The 18,822-nt window shown below is 43.1% G+C and overlaps 1 protein-coding gene across 1 annotated transcript in view; it reads right to left on the bottom strand.

Annotated features, from left to right (window-relative positions):
• THOC7 (THO complex subunit 7) overlaps nt 1-8,086 on the bottom strand; it is a gene marked incomplete at its 5' end in the record, with an annotated part of 21,650 nt that extends 13,564 nt beyond the window's left edge. Inside the window, 2 exon segments of the mRNA XM_080801246.1 lie at nt 7,961-8,051; nt 8,057-8,086. Of these exon segments, the coding sequence (XP_080657372.1) occupies nt 7,961-8,051; nt 8,057-8,086 (121 nt within the window).
• Nucleotides 8,087-18,822: the final 10,736 nt, after the last annotated feature.

The raw sequence follows: 18,822 nt of genomic DNA, 5'->3' as shown, positions 1-18,822 counted from the left end.
CTTAAAAAAAAAAAAAAAGGAAAGAGCAATCAATCCTGTGACCTACCAGTGAAGATTAGCGTTTCCTTTCTAAAAGCACTTTAGCAAGGAATTCTATTAGCACAGAAATGCACCATTGGTTTCTTCTTCGTGTTCCTAAACACTCTAGATCCAAACTGAAAACCATGAGAAGGGACAATTTATTAAACACTTTGGGACAGGGTGACTTTGAAACAGCTGGCTCCTAGAGCAATGCAGCAATATGTACCAAAATTAAAAATACATGTAGTCTTTGACCTGTCTCCTATTAATTATTCCCACAGGTGTGTGAAGACATCTATACAAATATCTCCATTGGAATACTACCTGTAAGAGTAAGAAACTGGAAATAACTAAATGTTTAGATGTTTACTAGAGAATTGTTTTAAAGATTTTGTCTATTAGAAAGAGAGAGAGTGTGCAGGAGCCAGAGTGTGCACACAAGGGGTAGGGGCATAAGGAGGGGGAGAAGGAGACTCCCCGCTGAGCAGGGAGCCTGATGTGGGGCTCAATCCCAGGACCCTAAGATCATGACCTGAGCCAAAGGCAGACACTTAAATGAGCCACCCAGGCGGTCCAAGAATTAATTTTAAAAATACAATACTACACAGTGATACAAAAGCAAGAAGTAGGAAGAGCTCCAAGATATGATTATAGAAGTATATCACAGAAGAGTGTGTAAATGTTTGCGTAAATTTTTTTTTTTTTAAAAGCACTTTAGGTGAGATTTTTTTTTTTTTTTAAGATTTTATTTATTTATTTGACACAGAGAGAGAGATCACAAGTAGGCAGAGAGGCAGGCGGAGAGAGAGGGGGAAACGGGCTCCCTGCTGAGCAGAGAGCCCGATGCGGGGCTCGATCCCAGGACCCTGAGATCATGACCCGAGCCGAAGGCAGAGGCTTAACCCACTGAGCCACCCAGGCACCCCTGTTTGCGTAAAATTTTAAAGTAGATACAGATAGTGGCCAACCAACTGACATATACATAATGCTTGTAATATGCTAAGGATGTGTTTTATACATATAAAAAACTTTTATTTGTATATATGTATATGCAAATGTATATATGTAAATACACATATAGGTAAATGCATATGTATATGCATTTACACTTAATCTGCACAACAGCTCTGTAAAGTAGATATTACTACTATTTTACCAGTGAAGGAACTGAAAGTTAGCTGCTCAAATTAAATGTCACTGGAAGTATGGAGTAGAGCTTAGACTCAAACTCACAAGTCTGGCACGAGAGAAGATGGTTTCACCCTTTATAGGCACTTAAACATCATTCTGAAAAGGCACACCAAAAACAGTTTACAGTGATTACCTCTGGGGAAGAGGGACTAGCCATGGAAAGTGAGAGGGGAGGGTTTTCACACTGTCACTTGGTGTGTTTTTTTCTTGAATCGTCTGACATGCATTACTTTTCTTTTTAAAAATACTAATAGTGATTATCTGGGGAATGAGCTTATTGGTCACTTTGAGGTATTTTTCTTCATTTCTTCTGCATTGTAAGTTCCATTCAGTGTTCTTTAATGAATCCATGATGTGTTAACAAGAAACAAGAAAACTGGCTTGACTTGACCTACAACAAGAGACCAGGGCCATGTAAAAACCGTGAGCATGCAGATTCCTTTCAGATTTATCACTGGATCGCCACTGCTCATGGGTCATTAAGCTGAATTACTTATGTCTCATTGTTTTAGGTTACTTATGGTAAAATAACACGTAGCTCCTCCTTTCAAGAAGCTTAAAATCACTAAAACAATTTTGAAGGCTGACAATATTAAGAAGTTACAAAGAGGCAGTGGAAGGAACAGTAAATAAGATGGTTTGCTTTCTCCATTTAAAATTTTGATCTCTCGTGAGATACTTAGGGCTAGTCTAAATACACTGCTAATGTCAAAGTCGATTACTTAAACAAAAATTAAAGCAAAATTTAAAAAAAAAGCAAAACAAAGTATTGAGGTCCTTTTGTTTTTCTCTAGATTTACTTAAGTGTTTAGAGTGTGGTGCTAAAAAAGTCAAGGTTGAAATTTCAATCTTGCTTTTTAAAACCATTTATCTTGGCTAAAGAAACAGTATTTAATAGGTGCACTGCATCAGTAACCCCTGTGCTGGGATCAGAGCTGAGGGAACATAGTGGTTAAATCCATTGGCATTAGTGGGGGGAAAAAAGCCAAACAAACTCTGTGACCACAAAGGTCCGATTAACATTGGATCAGCAATTGAAAAAGGAATCCCAGCAGTAGCAGGCCCTTAAACAAGGTTTACCCACTCCTATCTGAGGACCATACATTCTGTTTGTTCCTTTTACTCTGGAGAGTGTCCTGGTTTGGACAGGAGATTAGATAGCCAATTTTGAAGTGCTTTACTTACATTATCACACTTCACCCTTGAAGAAACCCCAGAAGTGTGTATTATTACCTTCATTTTACAGATGAGTAGTATCCGCTGCCATAGGAAAATATCCACAATCACATTATTAGAAAGTCGTAGCACAGTTCCATTATTCTGTCATATTGTTCACAGGCATGTTAAAACCCATTATTTTAAGTTTTAATGGCATATATCCAAACATTATATTTCTAATTAAAAAACAAAAACATATATACAGTAGAATATTACTCAGCCATAAAAAAAGGAAATCTTGTCATTTGCAAAACCATGGATGGACCCTGAGAGTATTATGCTAAATGAAACAAGTCAGACAGGGAAAAACAAATACCAGACGATTTCACTTATATGTGGCATCAAAAAAAAATGAACAAACAATACCAAAAAAAAAAAAAAAAGCCCATATAGAGAACAGATTAGTGGTTATTAGAGGGACAGGGCCATTGCAGGGTAGGCGAAATAAGGGAAGTGGGTCAATTGTATGGTGATGGATAACTGGGCTTATCATGACGATCATTCTGTAGTGCATACAAGTATCAAGTTATGTTGTACACCTGAAACTAATGATATATACTAATTTTACCTCAACTAAAAAAAATACTGTCAAAACCAACAAGCTCTATTCAGTGGAATGTACGGTCACACCCTGCTCCCTGCCATCTCCTTCTCACCCCACATCTGTGCTCTGGCACATCCATGTACATACCTAATATTCTCTGCACTGCAAAAAGTGCTTCTGAATGGCTCAGTTGGTTAAGCGTCTGACTCTTGATTTCGGCTCAGGTCATGATCTCATGAGATTAAGCCCTGCGTTGGCTCACCGTTGGGCATGGAGCCTGCTTAAGATTCTCTTTCTCTCTCTCAGAAAAAAAAAAAAGGGCTTCTGAAATGATTCCTATCAGGGTACTAACACTGTTTAACACCCTTTAAATTAACACATACAAAATGCAAACTGTGAACATAGTTTAAGTTAACAGTGACAATATCTAAACTGCTTTTCAGGGGTGCCTGGGTGGCTCAGATGGTTAAGCATCGTCCCTGGGCTCAGGTCATTATCTCCAGATCCTGGGACTGAGCCCCATGTCAGGCTCCCAGCTCAGCGGGGAGTCTGCCTCTGCCTCTTCCCCTGCTTGTGCTCTCTCTCAAATGAATAAGTAAAATCTTTAAAACAAAACAAAACAAAAACCCAACTGTTTTCAGTTAGCCAAAATGCTGGAGTCACAACAGGGGAGGAGAGAAACTGGCTTTGCCGAGAACTAGCTATGTGACAGTAAGTCACTCACTTCCCAGGACCTCTATTTTGCCATCTATAAAATGGTAGTGTTGGTGGTAATATCTATAGTTCTGTATCCACGGAAACTGTACCATGTCTTTCTCCTTCCCTCTGAGCAGAGTAGTTCCTCACATGCACCGAAATGTCCTTGTACAGGGTGCAGGGAATAAAGAGCTTCTCCTCTAAGAGCTCCCTGTCCGAATGGACAGGCAAACCCCTATGGAAGGATTATGTGAGGGCACAGCATCTTGCCAGGCACCTCAAATTTGTAAGAGGGCATTAGCTGTCCTTTAAGCTCCAGATATAAGTACTGGTACTTCAAGAACTTTTCAGGGTGGTTGAGCTATTCAGGCCACTCCTGTCTTCTTTGCTGCCATCATCCTAATCCAAACCCACCCTGAGCCTTGGAGGACTTCTTGCTGGCCTCTGTTTCCATTCTTGCCTTCCTAGAATCCATTCTCTACACGGCAACCCAGAATGATCAAAAAGTACTAACTTTTCTGTTTAAAATCCTCTAATCATATTTGTAAGTCCCCACAGAAGACAATCCAATCTCCTTTCCATGGCTTAGATAGCTCTGGGCAAGCTCCTGTTTACTTCTCTGACCTCCTTTGTATCACACCCCTCCAGACGCACCTGAATACCAGCCTTTATCTTATTCCTTGAATTTATTCCTTATCTTTTCCGCAGGGCAGAGCTTATTTTCGCCTCAGGCCTTTGCACTAGTTGCAACCTGTCCTGAATCCTTTCCTGAAGTCTACGTAGGGGTTGACGCCTTCAGGCCTTACTCCAAGGGTCACTTTTCAGAGAAGTCTATCGGACTTTTGGCAGCCCTCCCCCATTATGGTCTTTCATATCCCATCCAGTTCATTCTCAGAACTTAGGTCATTTCAGAACTTAGTTATGTTCTTTCTCAGAAACTATCTTATTACTTATTTGATCGCACACCATTGCTTCTGTCCCCTAAGCAGAAATCGGGGCTTCCTTGGTTTACTGCTGTAGACAGCACCCTGAATTGGGCCCAAAAGGTATGCAATATACTGCTGACCTATCATACCCACTACTCACTTCTGCTTTTTACCAAAAGCCCAGTTGAGAAAAACCATGTTTACTGTGGATTGCCTGAAAAAGTTGTACTGCATCCACTCTTCTACGACCTAAGTATTCTTAAGACAAATTAACCACAACAACAGCAAAAGTCTTGCTCTGAATGAAGGCAGAGCAGCAGAAGTATTCAGCTAAACCACCTATTGGCTTTAGGATGGCTTTCTAAATTGTGATTTAGCCTTCTCTGACCTAGTCAGGGATGTGCTAGGAAACAGCCCTATGATCAACGGTGCTGATAAGAGATTAAGGATATGACACTAGCTTTTCTTTATGGGGACCCTAGAGACAACTTTATCTCTAGTGTTTTAATCAGAAAGAATTGCTTGTACTGTGTATCTAACATTGCCTTCTCTTCCTGTACACAACAGTACACAGTGGACTAGGTCCTGCCCCTTGGTATGAACTACAAGAGAAACAAGAGTCACTTTTGGCTGCCTAATGCACCAGATTTTACCCACTGCATTTTGAGGATCACCCCACTTCTAACTTCCTCGTTTTCCTTCCTCTCAATGCTCTTTTTGCCCTGTTTTCTCATGCATTTATTTTTTATGGTTTCACATTATGGTAAGCTGCCTTAAATATTTTCTGGAATATGTCATTTAAGTAAATTAAGTATTAAGTGCTACAACAGTAATATGCATAAAATAACAGGGTTAATAGGTGAAAGATCAACTGTTTCTACAAATGAGATGAATACTTGAGGGGAGTCTTGAAGAAATAGCAGTTACTAGCCAGGAAAGGGCAATCTGTGCAAATACAGAGATGAAGAAGGCACAGTCCTAATCAAAGGAAAATGAAGGAGAGACAAGTAAACCAATTCTTACATTTAATAGTCTCTGTTGAACATTACTGCATGTTGGACTCAATGCAAAGCACTACAACTTTTATTGCATTTAAACCTCTAAACTGCCTTATGAGATAGATTTTATTATTATCCCCATTTATAAAGAATGAAACTGAGGCTCAAAGAGATTAATTAACCTACGCAAGATCAGTCAGCTTGTAAGGGGCAAGAGTGGGCACTCCTGTGACCTCTAACATCCACTCAACCGCTTAAATCCTGACATTCTACCTCAGTCTACTTCTCTGTATGCCTTTTTTGTCTGAGTTCCCATTATCTCTTACTAGGACTAGGGCAGCAGTAACCGAGAGACTGGATGCACAGTAATAAGGGGCAAGAACTCTGGAGCCAGATGGCCTGGTTTTCAGCTCAGGCTCTATACCTTACTAACTGCACCAACTTGGACAAGTTGCTTAACCTCTTCATGTCCCAGTTTCACCTGTAAACTGGAGTTAATAATTAGAACACTCCTTGACACATGATGAATACTACATGTTAGAGACCACCGAACTCTTCCCTTCCCCTCATCATTCTTCACATAGTACATATACCGTGGTGGTGGTTTTTGTTTTCTTGTTTTTAATGCAATTCTGATCACACAACAGCAATGTTAAAAACTGATTCCCACTGCCCTCAGAAATCTCTGGAAATAACTTTTTAAATTTTCGAAAATATTTATCAACTTTGAGTTTTTCCAACATTTGGGGGCCTTTGCACAAGTGGTTCCCCACCTGGAACACCAGTCCAAATACAACTATTTATTCCTCAAAAACAGGATTAACAGTAACTGTCTTAGGGAAGCTGATTTTGAGAATGCATAAGCAATCTTTGTTACATGATCCCACAGTCCCCAACCTTGTACTTCCCTGCAGTAACATTTGCCACCAGTAAAACTAATTATCCAAGGTGTCTTTCCACCAGACTGCAACCTAAGAGGGGAGAAAAGGTCTTGCCTGTTGGTTCTGGACTGTAATCCCAAGGACTAGCCTAGACAGGATAAATAAAACTGGAATGAAGCAAAGCTGTAATTTCCCATGAAGTTCCTGGACCTTTAAGAGCCTTCCACTTCATTACCTGTTATCACAAATTTAGGCCTATCCTCTTTTTCCCATTGCAGGCCCTTTAATGTGGAGATACTGTCCATCCCCAACTTTTCAGAAACGACCTCTCCACAGGAATCTATCCTTATTGGTCACCTTCTCTTCAAATACAGCAGCCCTAGACATCCCCTTCCCTGATGTTAAAAGACTTCCTTCCTCCTTAACCTAATACCTTCTTAGGTTCTCCCTCCAGTTGCCCATCATGTCTGTCCACCTTCCTCAAGGTGGCACCCTATTTTATTTCTGCTCTCAGTCCGCAGATCATCCCCTGGGGTTCTGCACACAAGGGTCCACCTGCCTTAAACTATCCTCACAATGTTCCACAAAACCCCATCTCTGCCTGCCAACCCTCCTCCCATTCCTGCCAACAAACCACCGTCCCCAACACATATACACAGACAAATCTTTTATTGTCTTATCTACCCCAGGTGGCCTCATCCTTACACTGGCTCCTCCTAAACCCCCCATGCACACTGCACACTCTCTGATCGCCCTCCAGATACCCCACATCTATCCGTTTTAGATATTGTCCTTAACTCCCTCTTCCCACCTCCAGTCCGGGGCTAGTTCTCAGGCCTCACTGCGATCCACACCACTGTCTGGGAGCCCTTCCCAACCTGTCCAGATGACTCTCCTCCAGGTGTCACCCTGTGTACGCTGACACCCTTAGCATCCGCGTCTTGGAACCTCTCCCTTAGTCAGGGCCTGGCCCAAAACTTCCACCCCATCCCTAAAGTTCCCACACCCTCCAGCCCACCCTCCAGACCTCGGACCACCAGGCCCGGGTCTCCACGTCCTCTTCCCCTTCGCCACTCCTCGGACCCCATATTCTCACCAAGTGCTCCCTCCTCACAAACGCGAATGGCCTGGACCCCTTCCCGGTACCACCCGCCCACGCACCGCTGCTACCGTTCCCGCCCGCCCGCCCCCCGTACGTGTGCTCCCAGCCCTCCGACCATCCTCCCAGCACACCCTCCGCAGGCCAGGCGCGGCCTCCGAAGAGCGGGCCGGGAGCCCAAGGGGCTCCCAGGGGAAGCAGGGGTCCGGGGAGAGGCCCGAAGGACCCGGGGAGAAGCGTCCGGGAAAGGCCGGCTCCCCGCGGGGTCCGATCGCAGAGGCCGAGGGGCTCCCGGAAGCGGCCGGGGAGGCCGGGGGGCTCGGAGGAGGCCGGGGCGGCCGAGGGGCTCGGGGGAACGGGCCCGGGTGGCGGCAAGCGGGCCTCACCGTCAGTCACGGCTCCCATGGCGTGCGCGGCGGCGGCGGCGGCGGCGGCGGCGGCGCAAGCTGAGGCGGCGGTTGGCGGCGGCGGCGGAGGTCAAACTCCCACAATGCAGCCGGGTAAACAGCCATGGAGGAGGAGGCGGCGGCGCCCGCGGCCGCCCGCTCCGACGCCTGAGACGCGCTGCGCCGCCGCCGCCGCCGCCGCCGCCGCGGGATCCGCGCTCCCCGCGCTCTCCGCGCTCCCCGCACTGCTCGGGGGCAGCCGCGGCCGGCGCGTGTGGGGGGCGAGGCCAGCGGGCGGCGGCGGCCCCGGCTGCAGCCCGGGCCCCCGCCGCCCCCCCTGCCGCCCCCGCCCGGCCCACGCCCAGAGGCCGCCCCGGAGGCCGCCGCCAGCCGCCAGGTGAGCCCGCCCGGCCGCCGCCGGGGTTGCGGGGGCTGCGGACCGCCCGGCTCCGGATCCCCCGCCCCTTCCCGGGGAAGGGGACCGTCGTCCCGGTCGCTGCATCCCAGCTGGCTCAACTGGGGGTGGGCTCATTTCCGCGGGGTTGGGGGGGGAGGTAGGGGAGGACGGCGGGGACGCCCGGACCGGCTGACCCGGGAGGCGCCCAGGACTAGGGGCACTGAGGGGGCGCGGTGCTAGGGTCCCTGCGAAGTTGGCGCCCAAGCGCACCCGGGCGGGTCTCGAACGCCACCACTTGCTACGGGCGCGGTCTGCGAGCCTCAAAGGCCCCGGGTTCCAGGTCGCGCGGTTCCGGCCCTTGGGGCCGCCCCCTTCCCTCCCTGGCTCTGGCGGGTGCTCGGCGAGGGGGACGAGAAACTTGGAGACCTCCCGCAGGAGTTGTCGGAGCGACCTGAGAGCGCGGTGCCCGCCGACCCCCCGGGACGCCGGGAGCCCGTCGGTGATCTGGATGGGGTGCTTTATTTATTTTTTTCTCTTTGATTTTCAAAAAAAAAAAAAAAAAAAAAAGGCTATGTGATTGTCCCCATCTTAAGGGGAAGTTGAAAGTGAAGGGGGGGGGGTTGGTGCTGAAGGAGTAACGTTGCCCTGTGTGTAGAGTTACACATTTCCGGCGCACAGTGTAGATCATAGTGGCATCTCTTCCCAAAAGTCACTTTGATTCAACTTCGATGAGTTTCTCGTAAATGGCAACATATAGGTGGTGAGAGGCGAGAGGAAACAAGAACCAGTACAGCTGATTTGATCTCCAGTGGGATAGATTCAGTTAGCCCGAAGACGCGTGTCTGAGTTTTAACCCAGGTTTGGTAATTTGTTGAACATAAAGTTATTTTCCAGCTTTCCTTTCTCCCCCTACCCCCCCCCCCACCAAGTACCCTGACTCTTCACGTCCGGGCTGAAGCAGTTACGTGGGTTGGGTTTGGTTCTTTCTGGTTCCTTGCGAAACTTGGGTTCATTCTCCCAGTTTTCTCTTAGGTCTTTCAAAGAGGAAAGAGTTGTAAATGCGAATGGATGGCAGTGAAATGTGTTTAACTTCTAACTAGATATCGGTATATTATATGTAAAAATTTTTTCACATGTATGAAGTCGAAACTCCAATAACGTTCTTAAAGAATTAGCACCGTTGATTTTTGGCACAAAGACAAACCCCCTCCCCCCCCAAAATTACTTTGAGTAAAGATTCTGAGTTATAATTTGACCTCCCCAAGGGTGTGAAGCCCGCCCTGGCCTAAAATAATACTGGCTTAAACTCTGTGTGTGCATGGGCATCAGGCCCGGTTCATTTTCTTGGTTTTAGGAGAGAAAATATTCTAACCAAAGGAAGACTTACTTTAAATCTTAGGTACCACACACTGCAAATTGAAAGTGTCCATTGATTATCTATATATCCCAACTGCATTTTGGTGGGGATGGTTGTTGTTTAAAAGATAATTGTCAAGGGGTGAAATAATTTTCTGTGTAAACTACTTGTTACTTCACCTTATCATATAATGATTTTGAAACAGTATCTAGTGACTTAAAATAATCTTTAGTGTTGTTTATAGCAGAGTATCACTACCCCTTGTAACTGTTAAATTTTCATGAGACATTCTATCTCATATTCATAGATAGAGTTCTAGACAAAAACTTTTATATATTCATTTTGTAACTTAAAACAATGCAAGAAATTTTGTAAAGCAGTAAGAACAGGAGAGATCTGAAAGTTTAAAGTTTGAGATATACCTAAAAAAATAAACATTTCTGAAAGTTCTTGATCCAAGTGGTTCGAAACACATCCAAATTTGAGCCTTTGTGAAATTTTTAAAAATCTGCTCTGCCAACTACTTAATTTAACTTGCAACTGCATTGACAAAGATCTATGTGTTGAACATTTAAGAATTCTCTTAATTGACTTTTCTTCATATCATGTGTAGTAAAATGACATGTTTTAGTAAATTTTAGTAGTCTTTTTTCATATAATTATATCTTAATATATTTGTGAATATTAAACTGGGAAGGACTCAAGCCTTAGGCCATACTAATGTTTCTTTCATTTATAGGGAAATCTTTGGGCAGAAAGAAGTAGCAGATTCTGAGCTGTAACAAAACGGATTTGGACTTTGAACTTACATAATCTTAGATTTGGTGATTTTATTTGTCATTAGATTGTTGGTTTCTTGGAGACTATGGGAGTCTAGTTACAGAAATTTGAGCGTTTATTTAGTATTAGCCTTTTGAAATGATAAAGGATGATGAGAGATCTGGCTCTAATGTCTTTACCCTGGTCCTATGAAATGATGTAGATATTTCTTGCAGTATGTTTTTAGAGCAAATGTTGTTCTGGTGTCTTTGGACCTCTAGGGGGTCCATGAATGGGTTTCGAGAGACTCCTGAACTCTCTGTAGTTGTGACCAAACTTTTTTGTGTATATGTGTCTTTCTAGGAAAAAAGTCTGTGGTTGTGTTATGAAAGAGGTCTAGAGCCCCAAAATGTTAGAGTTATGTTTTTATTGAATAAAATGGGAGTTAGAATAATCCTTAAAGGGAAGAAAAAAGGAAATACATATCTTTGTGCCCAGTGTTTGCTGTTTAAAGTTGTCTTTAGCCTAGACATGTTGTGGTCTTAGAGGTGCAAAAACACTTCCATTTTGTTGCCACAGCAAAGCATTACCTGTTAGTTGATAAACCATATACACACATAAAGGGCTTGACATGCTAGTCCTAGGTGCATTGTGGCTGTTTTTAAATTTAAAAAATTTAGAGCAGATAGATTGATGGTTGATAAGCAGAGATTTGATCTTGACAACCAGCCCTTGGAGAAAATGGTTCACCCTGTGCCACTCTCTTACGGCTCTCCAGCAAATCTGCAGTGCGACTGGGAAGTAATCATTCTCAGAAAATGTGTTTTTGCCTTGGCCAAACAGCAGAGCATGGTGGGAAGAAGTTTCTCATCAAAACAGACTCAAGTTCAAATCTGGCTTCTTTCATTCACTGTAGCTACTTAACTTACCTGACCCTCCCAATTCCTCATCTGGATAAAGCCTGTGGCAGAAGAGGCGTAAGGAGCAGGAATGAAGTTTCCTGTGTAAAAAAACCTCTCAACTTCCTTAGTTGGCTCATCTTAAGGACTTGGGAGCTAGATGTGATAACCACTAATCAACACAGGAATGAACATGTATAAACATGGTACATGGTAATGATACATATTAGTCCCCAAATAATAATGGAAATATTAACAAATTGAAACATTTTTTAAAGATTAGGTTTTCAAAAATGAGTTAGCGTTAAGTGGTCCTTACTTTGTAGATAACCAGGGGGAAAGTTGAAGGAAGATGGTGGTGTGTTTGGTAAAGGTGAAGACATGGGTACTGGGCAGGAAGAGACAGTAGCAGCCCGCCAGTATCATAGCTGCGTCTTTGTGTAAGATTCCATTTAACTTTTGCTCTTCACTTGTAATTTAAATGAAAAATTTAAACTAAGAAACTGTACTTGTACTTTCCAGCCCATTGTCTCTGAAAGTGTTTACTCACCTCCTTGTGTTGGGGACCCTCATAGGTACTCCAGGGACTTCATTAGTGGAAGCTACCTGTAACTTTGTCTAATTCTGGCATCTGTGAAATGCCTCTGCAGTAGGGTACCTGCATCGATTTTTTTTCTCAACAGGGAAAAGAGTCTGGAAGAACTGAATTGTGTTTTCCTATCTTTAAGCATTGAAAGAAGAGAAAGTATTATGAGTAAGAAGAGAGATACAAATAAAATACTTGTAATGCTTATGGCTATAAGAGCAAACTTGTTTCCACTGTTTCTGTCGTCTTTTTTTTTTTCCCCTTTCATTTATTCGTGGTGAGCATTCATGCCTACTGCCTTTGAGTTGGGGTAGTGGTATGAACACAAGCTCTTACTGGGTTTGACTCCCATTTTTTCTAAGCTTTCTGGTTGTGCTCAGTTTGAGCCAGCCAGCCTGAGTCTGGAGGAGGTGAGCATTAGATGAGATAATAAAAGCAAAAGGCTTTGCTCAATCCTAGGCCCCTAGTATAAATGCTTAAAAGTGGTAGCCATCTTGAGGATGGTTTCATTCTTGTCTTTTTTGAAGGAAAAGCTAGTATATTCTTTCGGAATATTCCCATGAAAACCTTTAGGGATCATCCTGCTTTCAACCCATAAAAGCCTTTCACATCTTTCTTGTTACCATGGGCAGGTAGCCCAGCATCTGTAGGACCTATTAGACCTGTCTGCTGTTCTTGGCAGTGGGGTTGTGTTCTCTGTTAGGCTGGCAGGTTATGTCTAACTCCTGGCTTTTTCAGGGGCCAAACCAACAAGCGTGCACAGGTTTGGAGGCATGATCCATTCAAAAACTGCATGATTTTATGGCCTAGAACAGAGATCAGCAAACTTTCTGAAAGGATACCATAGTAAATATTTTCCAGTTTGTCAGCATCCCCTTTCCCCCACCCCCCATCTCTGTGTTGCACCTGTGCAGCCCTACCAGTGTATTTAGAAAGCAGCCAGAGACATAAGCGAATGTCCATGGCTGTGTTCCACCAAAGCTTTTTGGACATTGACATTTGAATTTCATGTAATTTTTATGTGCCATGAAATAAGTTTTTATTTGTTTGAACCATTTGAAAATGTTAAAGTTCTTCTGGGCTGGTGATGTGTACAGCCAGCAGAGGGATTTGATCATAGGCCATAGTTGGCTGACCTCTTCCCTGGAAGAATGTTAGACTCCTAAGTCCTGTAGGTCTGTGGCTTCACCAAGCTATACCACCCCACCCCACCCCACCCCTACCAATGCATACAGATTGTCTTTTGCCTCCTCATGTATTCCATGCTTTTGGTATGGCAGCATTATCTAAGGCTCCTGTCTTCCTCCATTAGGATGAAACTCCCCATCAGGTTAGTTGTTCTTAGTTATAATGTGTGGCCTTCCCTTAGCACATGTATTATTATATCACCATGAAGTTTTATTTATTGCTAAAAATGTCCTCACCTTGCCCAGTTTTCCATAAGACTTGACGTTTGAACCCTGTCCTGTGTGATGGTTTTGAAAGGAATCTGTGCCTTTGGAGCTGTCTCATGCTTCAAGTTCTTCTTGTCCCCTTGTCCTGGAAAGGACATAATGGATACTAGGCCCTCAGGCTGCTAACTAGACACTCTTACCTTAAGGAAATCTGTAATTGGACTCCCCCACCGCCTTTCCAAACCAAACCATGTTTGGTTAAGTAAAGCACACAAAGATTCCTCTTGTGCTCCAACCCCTGGAGATTAGCTCCAGGATTGATGTGTACAGAGCATGTAGATGTGTATGTCTGTGTGTAATTTCATCTGGCCATCACTGAAGCTCTGAGGGCTGCTGCTTTTAGTTTCACCTTTTCTTTCTCTATCTCTTGACCCTTCCCTCTTGGTCATTGTATGGGATGTAGTTTGGTGACCTGGTAATTGCTGTAACTGACTGGCTTATTTTTTGCCTCCCTGCCTTTTAACATTCCCTGCTAATTTGCTTGTTTTGCAGCAGGGATGTTCTTTTTGGAGTAACTTTTCAAAACATTATGCTGAAGTTATTGGGTATTTTAGAATCTTCCCCCTTCCAAATGTAAACCTAATGTAATATCAGAGTTATGCATCAGTTATTTTAGATATTTAGAGATAAGATGCTGTTTTTAAAATATTATGCCATTTTATGTAGTAAAATGTATGTAGATAGTAGTAAAATATGTTATTACTCTTAAATTTTAAGAGTTTCCTTTTTTAAAAAAAGGTAAATTTGGTATATACTTTCTAGATGACAATTTGGGCAATATGCACCCAAAGTCATAAAATGGCAAGTCAACATCCAGAAATTTATCTTAAAGAATCGGTCAGATGTGCTTAGATGGGTGTACCAGACTGCTCACTGCCCCATTTTTTTAAAATAGCAAAACATTGAAAGTCATCCAAATGCCTATTAATAAATGATTGATTAGGTCCATTAGGACCTACCCATGCAGTAAAATACTGTACAGTCTGTAAAAAGATGATGCAGGGGTGCCTTGTTGGCTCAGTCAGTAAAGCATGCAGACTCTTAATTTTGGGGTTGTGAGTTTGAACCCCACATTGGAAATAGAGATACTTAAATCTTTTTAAAAAATGATGCAGGTTGATATTTGTTGACATGGAATGATGTTTAAAAGAAAGAAGGTAGCATGAGAATAGGTATAATGTGTGATTTTTTTTAATGATGTTTAAAAAGATTTTATTTATTTATTTGCTAGAGAGAGAGAGAAAGTGTGCACACAAGCATGGGGAGGGACAGGCAGAGGGAGAAGCAGGCTCTATGCCAAGGAAGGACCCGATGCGGGACTTGATCCCAGGAGCCTGGGATCATGAGCCCAAGGCAGCCACCTAACTGACTGAGCCACCCAGGCGTCCTTTTTAATGTTTTGTTTTGTTTTGGGGAAAAAGGGGCACCTGTGTGGCTCAGTGGGTTAAAGCCTCTGCCTTCGGCTTGGGTCATGATCCCAGGGTCCTGGGATCGAGCCCCAGATCAGGCTCTCTGCTCTGCGGGGAGCCTGCTTCCTCCTCTCTCTCTCTCTCTGCCTGCCTCCCTGCTGACTTGTGATCTCTGTCTGTCAAATAAATAAATAAAATCTTTAAAAAATTAAAAAAAAAATAAAGGTGGGAAAAAGCCCTGTTTAAGAAACCTAAAAGAAAGTATCTTAAAGGATATACATCGAGTAATATGAACTTGTTATCTCTAGGTAATAAGATTGTGGGTGATTTTTTAAAAAATGGTTTTCTCAATTTTTCTTTTCATGTAGCATGTGCTTCTGTAATCAGGAAAAAATAAAACTATTGAAGAATAAATATGGTAATTAAAATATCTCCTATTTGTGGCTAATTGAACTCTCACAGCTACTTTCCTTCGTAGTCTGTTGTATTAGAAGTGAAATATGCTTTCTCATATACCTTAAAAATGTTTTCTGTTTTACTAATAAGAATATTTTTAGACTTTTCTAACAAGAAAGAAAAAAAAATCCACGCAGGACTAAATAATAGCTTTCAGAAGAAACTCACTGAAACACAGACATTTACATGGTAGTATGTTGTGCCTCATTTCTTGCTGTGGAAGTTTTTCCTCCATTGAGATTCCTGTAAAATCATAAGGAGTTCATATGTATGGAGGCAGTATAGCGTAGTGTTTAAAAGCCTCAGCTCCACTAACTACTGTCTATGTTACTTTTAGCCATTTATGGCCTCAGTCTCCTCCTCTGTAAAATGTGGGCAAAACTGGGGCACCTAGGTGACTCAGTCACTAGAGCATGCATGCAGCTCTTAGTCTCGGGGTCATGAGTTCAGGCCTCATTGGGTGTAGAGCTGAACGAATGAATGAAATGTAGGCAATGCCTTGCTAAGTTGTGAAGATTAAACAAAGCAAGTGCTTAGCGGAGTTCCAAATACTTAGCAGTAACTAAGGAGGAAGAAGTGGTGGGACAAGTAAGGGTATATAATAATAATCACGGTAATGACAGTGGTAGTAATATTGGCTGCTAATATTTCCCTCTTTCTGGAGGCTTGCATGATGGCAGAGCCTTGTTTGCCACATTCACCAGCCTAAACCCTCTAGCTACTAGACTTTAGGTACCTTGACCAAGACAGGAGTGTGGTCTAGGTTCACCTAGTCATCAGCCGTGCTCCCTTTAGCGTACTATCTCTGTGTACACTATCAGAAAAAGTGTTCAGGGGCTGACAACTCACTGGTCTTTACAGAGTTGGTACTCCATAAATATTTGTTGAATGGATGGTGTCCTAAGCAAGCCTTCCTTTTGACAGTGATAGTGAACTTCTAAAAGAGGGTTTTGGTCATCTTTAAAGTAATATGGAAGAAAATGTCAGGTGCAAAAACTGTTAAAAGGGAGAATCTGTTCTGATTTCTACTATTTGAATGAATCATAGCAATTTTGTTTCACATTTTTTTCTCTTAGTTTGTTACCTCAGTCTTAGCTCAGCTCCGTGCACCTGCATCCTTGTGGTGTACCTGTGATAATTTTAGAAATTTTTCACTTTATTTTCACTTAAGTTATTTTGGTTTGGGGATGTGTTTTACTTTCCACCCTAAACACCCAAGTTCTGAGAAACATTTCAGTGTTTCTATGAAATTAGAAACATTGACCTGGCCATGAAGAATGAGAAGTATAACCACCATCTGGCTGTGACATACTCATTTGCAAACACTGGGGCTTTGGGTTTGTTTGTAGGAAATTTTAGGAAATGCATGGAATAAAAAAATGTAGAAATAGTATGGTAATTGATGAAGTGTACCTTTCAATTACATATTGCAGAGTAAGAAGAACCCACTCTAAAATTTTGTGACTTAAAATGATGACCATTTATTTGCACAAAATTAGGGCAGGACAGTTCTTCCACTGCTCCTGTTTAGCCTGAGGTCCCTAATGTGGCTGTTACCATCTGAAGTCTCCTGTCAGAGCTGATTGGTCTCGGGATCTGGCTGGGACAGCTCATCTGACCACCAAACAATCTCTTCTTCCAGCAAGCTAGACTGGGTTATCCTCACACAGAGATGTTGTGTTTCAAGGTGAGAGCTACAAGGCTTCTTGAAGCCTAGGCTTAGAAGTCACACAGGGTCACTCAGCCACATTGTGTTGGTCAAGGCAAACCACAACCCCAAAGGACTGAAAGTAGGCACCACCTTTTGATGGAAGATGCTACAAAGTACATATAAGTCATGCTGACAGCAGTTGCGGGGGCGGGGGTGGGTTACCTGGCAGTGGGCAGCAGTATTGTTGTGACCATCTTTGGGAACAGTATGCCCTTTGCTGTTGTGTATTAACCCTTCTTTAATCCATGACTGATAAACTCTATGGTGAGGCATAGTGTTAAGTGCTTCCCTGTGTTATCTTTTGGGATAACAGCTTTGTGAAGTAGGTACAATTATGACTCCCATTTTAAAGTTGTGACAAGTGAGCCTTAGGGAGGTTATGTAACTTGCCCTAGATCTTTTACCTAGTTAGGGGCAGATCCTAAAATTCATGGAAAGTTTATCCCTGTACCAGTGCTTAAATCCATTGCTAAAGAAATTTGCATTGCGGGGGGCAGGGGAAGCATATCTTTAGGAATCTCAAAAGAAAAATCCAGTATCTTAAAATTTTACATGAATTCCGTATCCTACTCCATCATACATCCCTTTGTTTCACCATAAAACTAATATTTTAAAATTACTTGTCAAATTTTACCTCCCAAATCTTTAAGAAAATAGATTCTCCTAGACTGAAAATAATAGCTAATCAGCTAAAAGTCTTCGGTTGTAAGTAGTGGAAACAAAATTGGAATACCCTAAGTAAAAACGGAGGTTACTGGAAGGATGTGGTGTATCTCCCTGAATTGACAATAGAGCTGAAGTACTAGGCCTCAATGCAAAGTCTTCACAGGGTGCTGGCCTTACTAACCTTCCCAACTCTTCGTAACTCCACCCTCTGCTGAGAGTGTATCTCTTAGGGTCAACCTGGGTCTGGGAAGGTGCCTTGTTTCCTGCTTCACCAGGAAAGTACCTACTGGTGGTGGTGGTTGGGGGCGGGGGTGGGGGGGGCGCGTGCTGTTTATTCCCCAGCAGGGGAGTGAATGCAGATGTCCACTATCTGAACATTCGTGCAAGCTGCTGTGTGCATTATTGATCACATTTACTATTTGCAACATGCTGATGACCGCTGGTTCACCCCTTTCCCTCTCAACCCCACATGCCTCTAAAGGTTCTTAAGCCCCAGTTTGAGAAACACTTTTGTAACTCCGCCATCTAGTTCCATTTCCACTAATAAGTGCTTATCATTCCAAGGGCAATAACATATTTATCCATTTTTTTTTTTACATAGTGCTCTTTTCTATCATTTCCCTGATTTTTTTATTTTTATTTTCTAAAGATTTATTTATTTTAGAGGCGGGAGGACAAGGGGCAGAGGGAGAGAGAACCTCAAGTAGGTTCCGTGCCTCATGTGAATCCAAAATGGGGCTCGATCTCATGATCCTGATACCATGACTTGAACCGAAATCAAGAATCAGACGCTTAACCGACTAAGCCAGCCAGCACCCCATTTCCCTGATTTTTAAAAGAAAACCATATGAGCTATAATTTAGCCATTTATTGGTAACAGGGTTCCTGTTAGGAACAGTTTTACCTAGTGCATAGTGATTCCCTTAGGACATTGTAAGATAAATTCAGTTATTGGCCCCTGCTCTAAATGTTCCCACACTGCCTGCTTCTGTTTTTCTGTCTTCTCCAGGTGTCTAGTGGCTTTCTTTGTAACCTTGCTAATACTTAAAAATGAATATTTTCGGGGCGCCTGGGTGGCTCGGTGGGTTAAAGCCTCTGCCTTCGGCTCAGGTCATGATCTCAGGGTCCTGGGATCGAGCCCTGCGTCGGGCTCTTTGCTCAGCAGGGA

This window comes from Martes martes, assembly GCF_963455335.1.
Source record: "Martes martes genome assembly, chromosome: 1".
NCBI classification, from domain to species: domain Eukaryota; kingdom Metazoa; phylum Chordata; class Mammalia; order Carnivora; family Mustelidae; genus Martes; species Martes martes.
The sequence above is the reverse complement of the archived record's forward strand: the minus strand, read 5'-3'. Positions and strand labels throughout refer to the sequence as shown.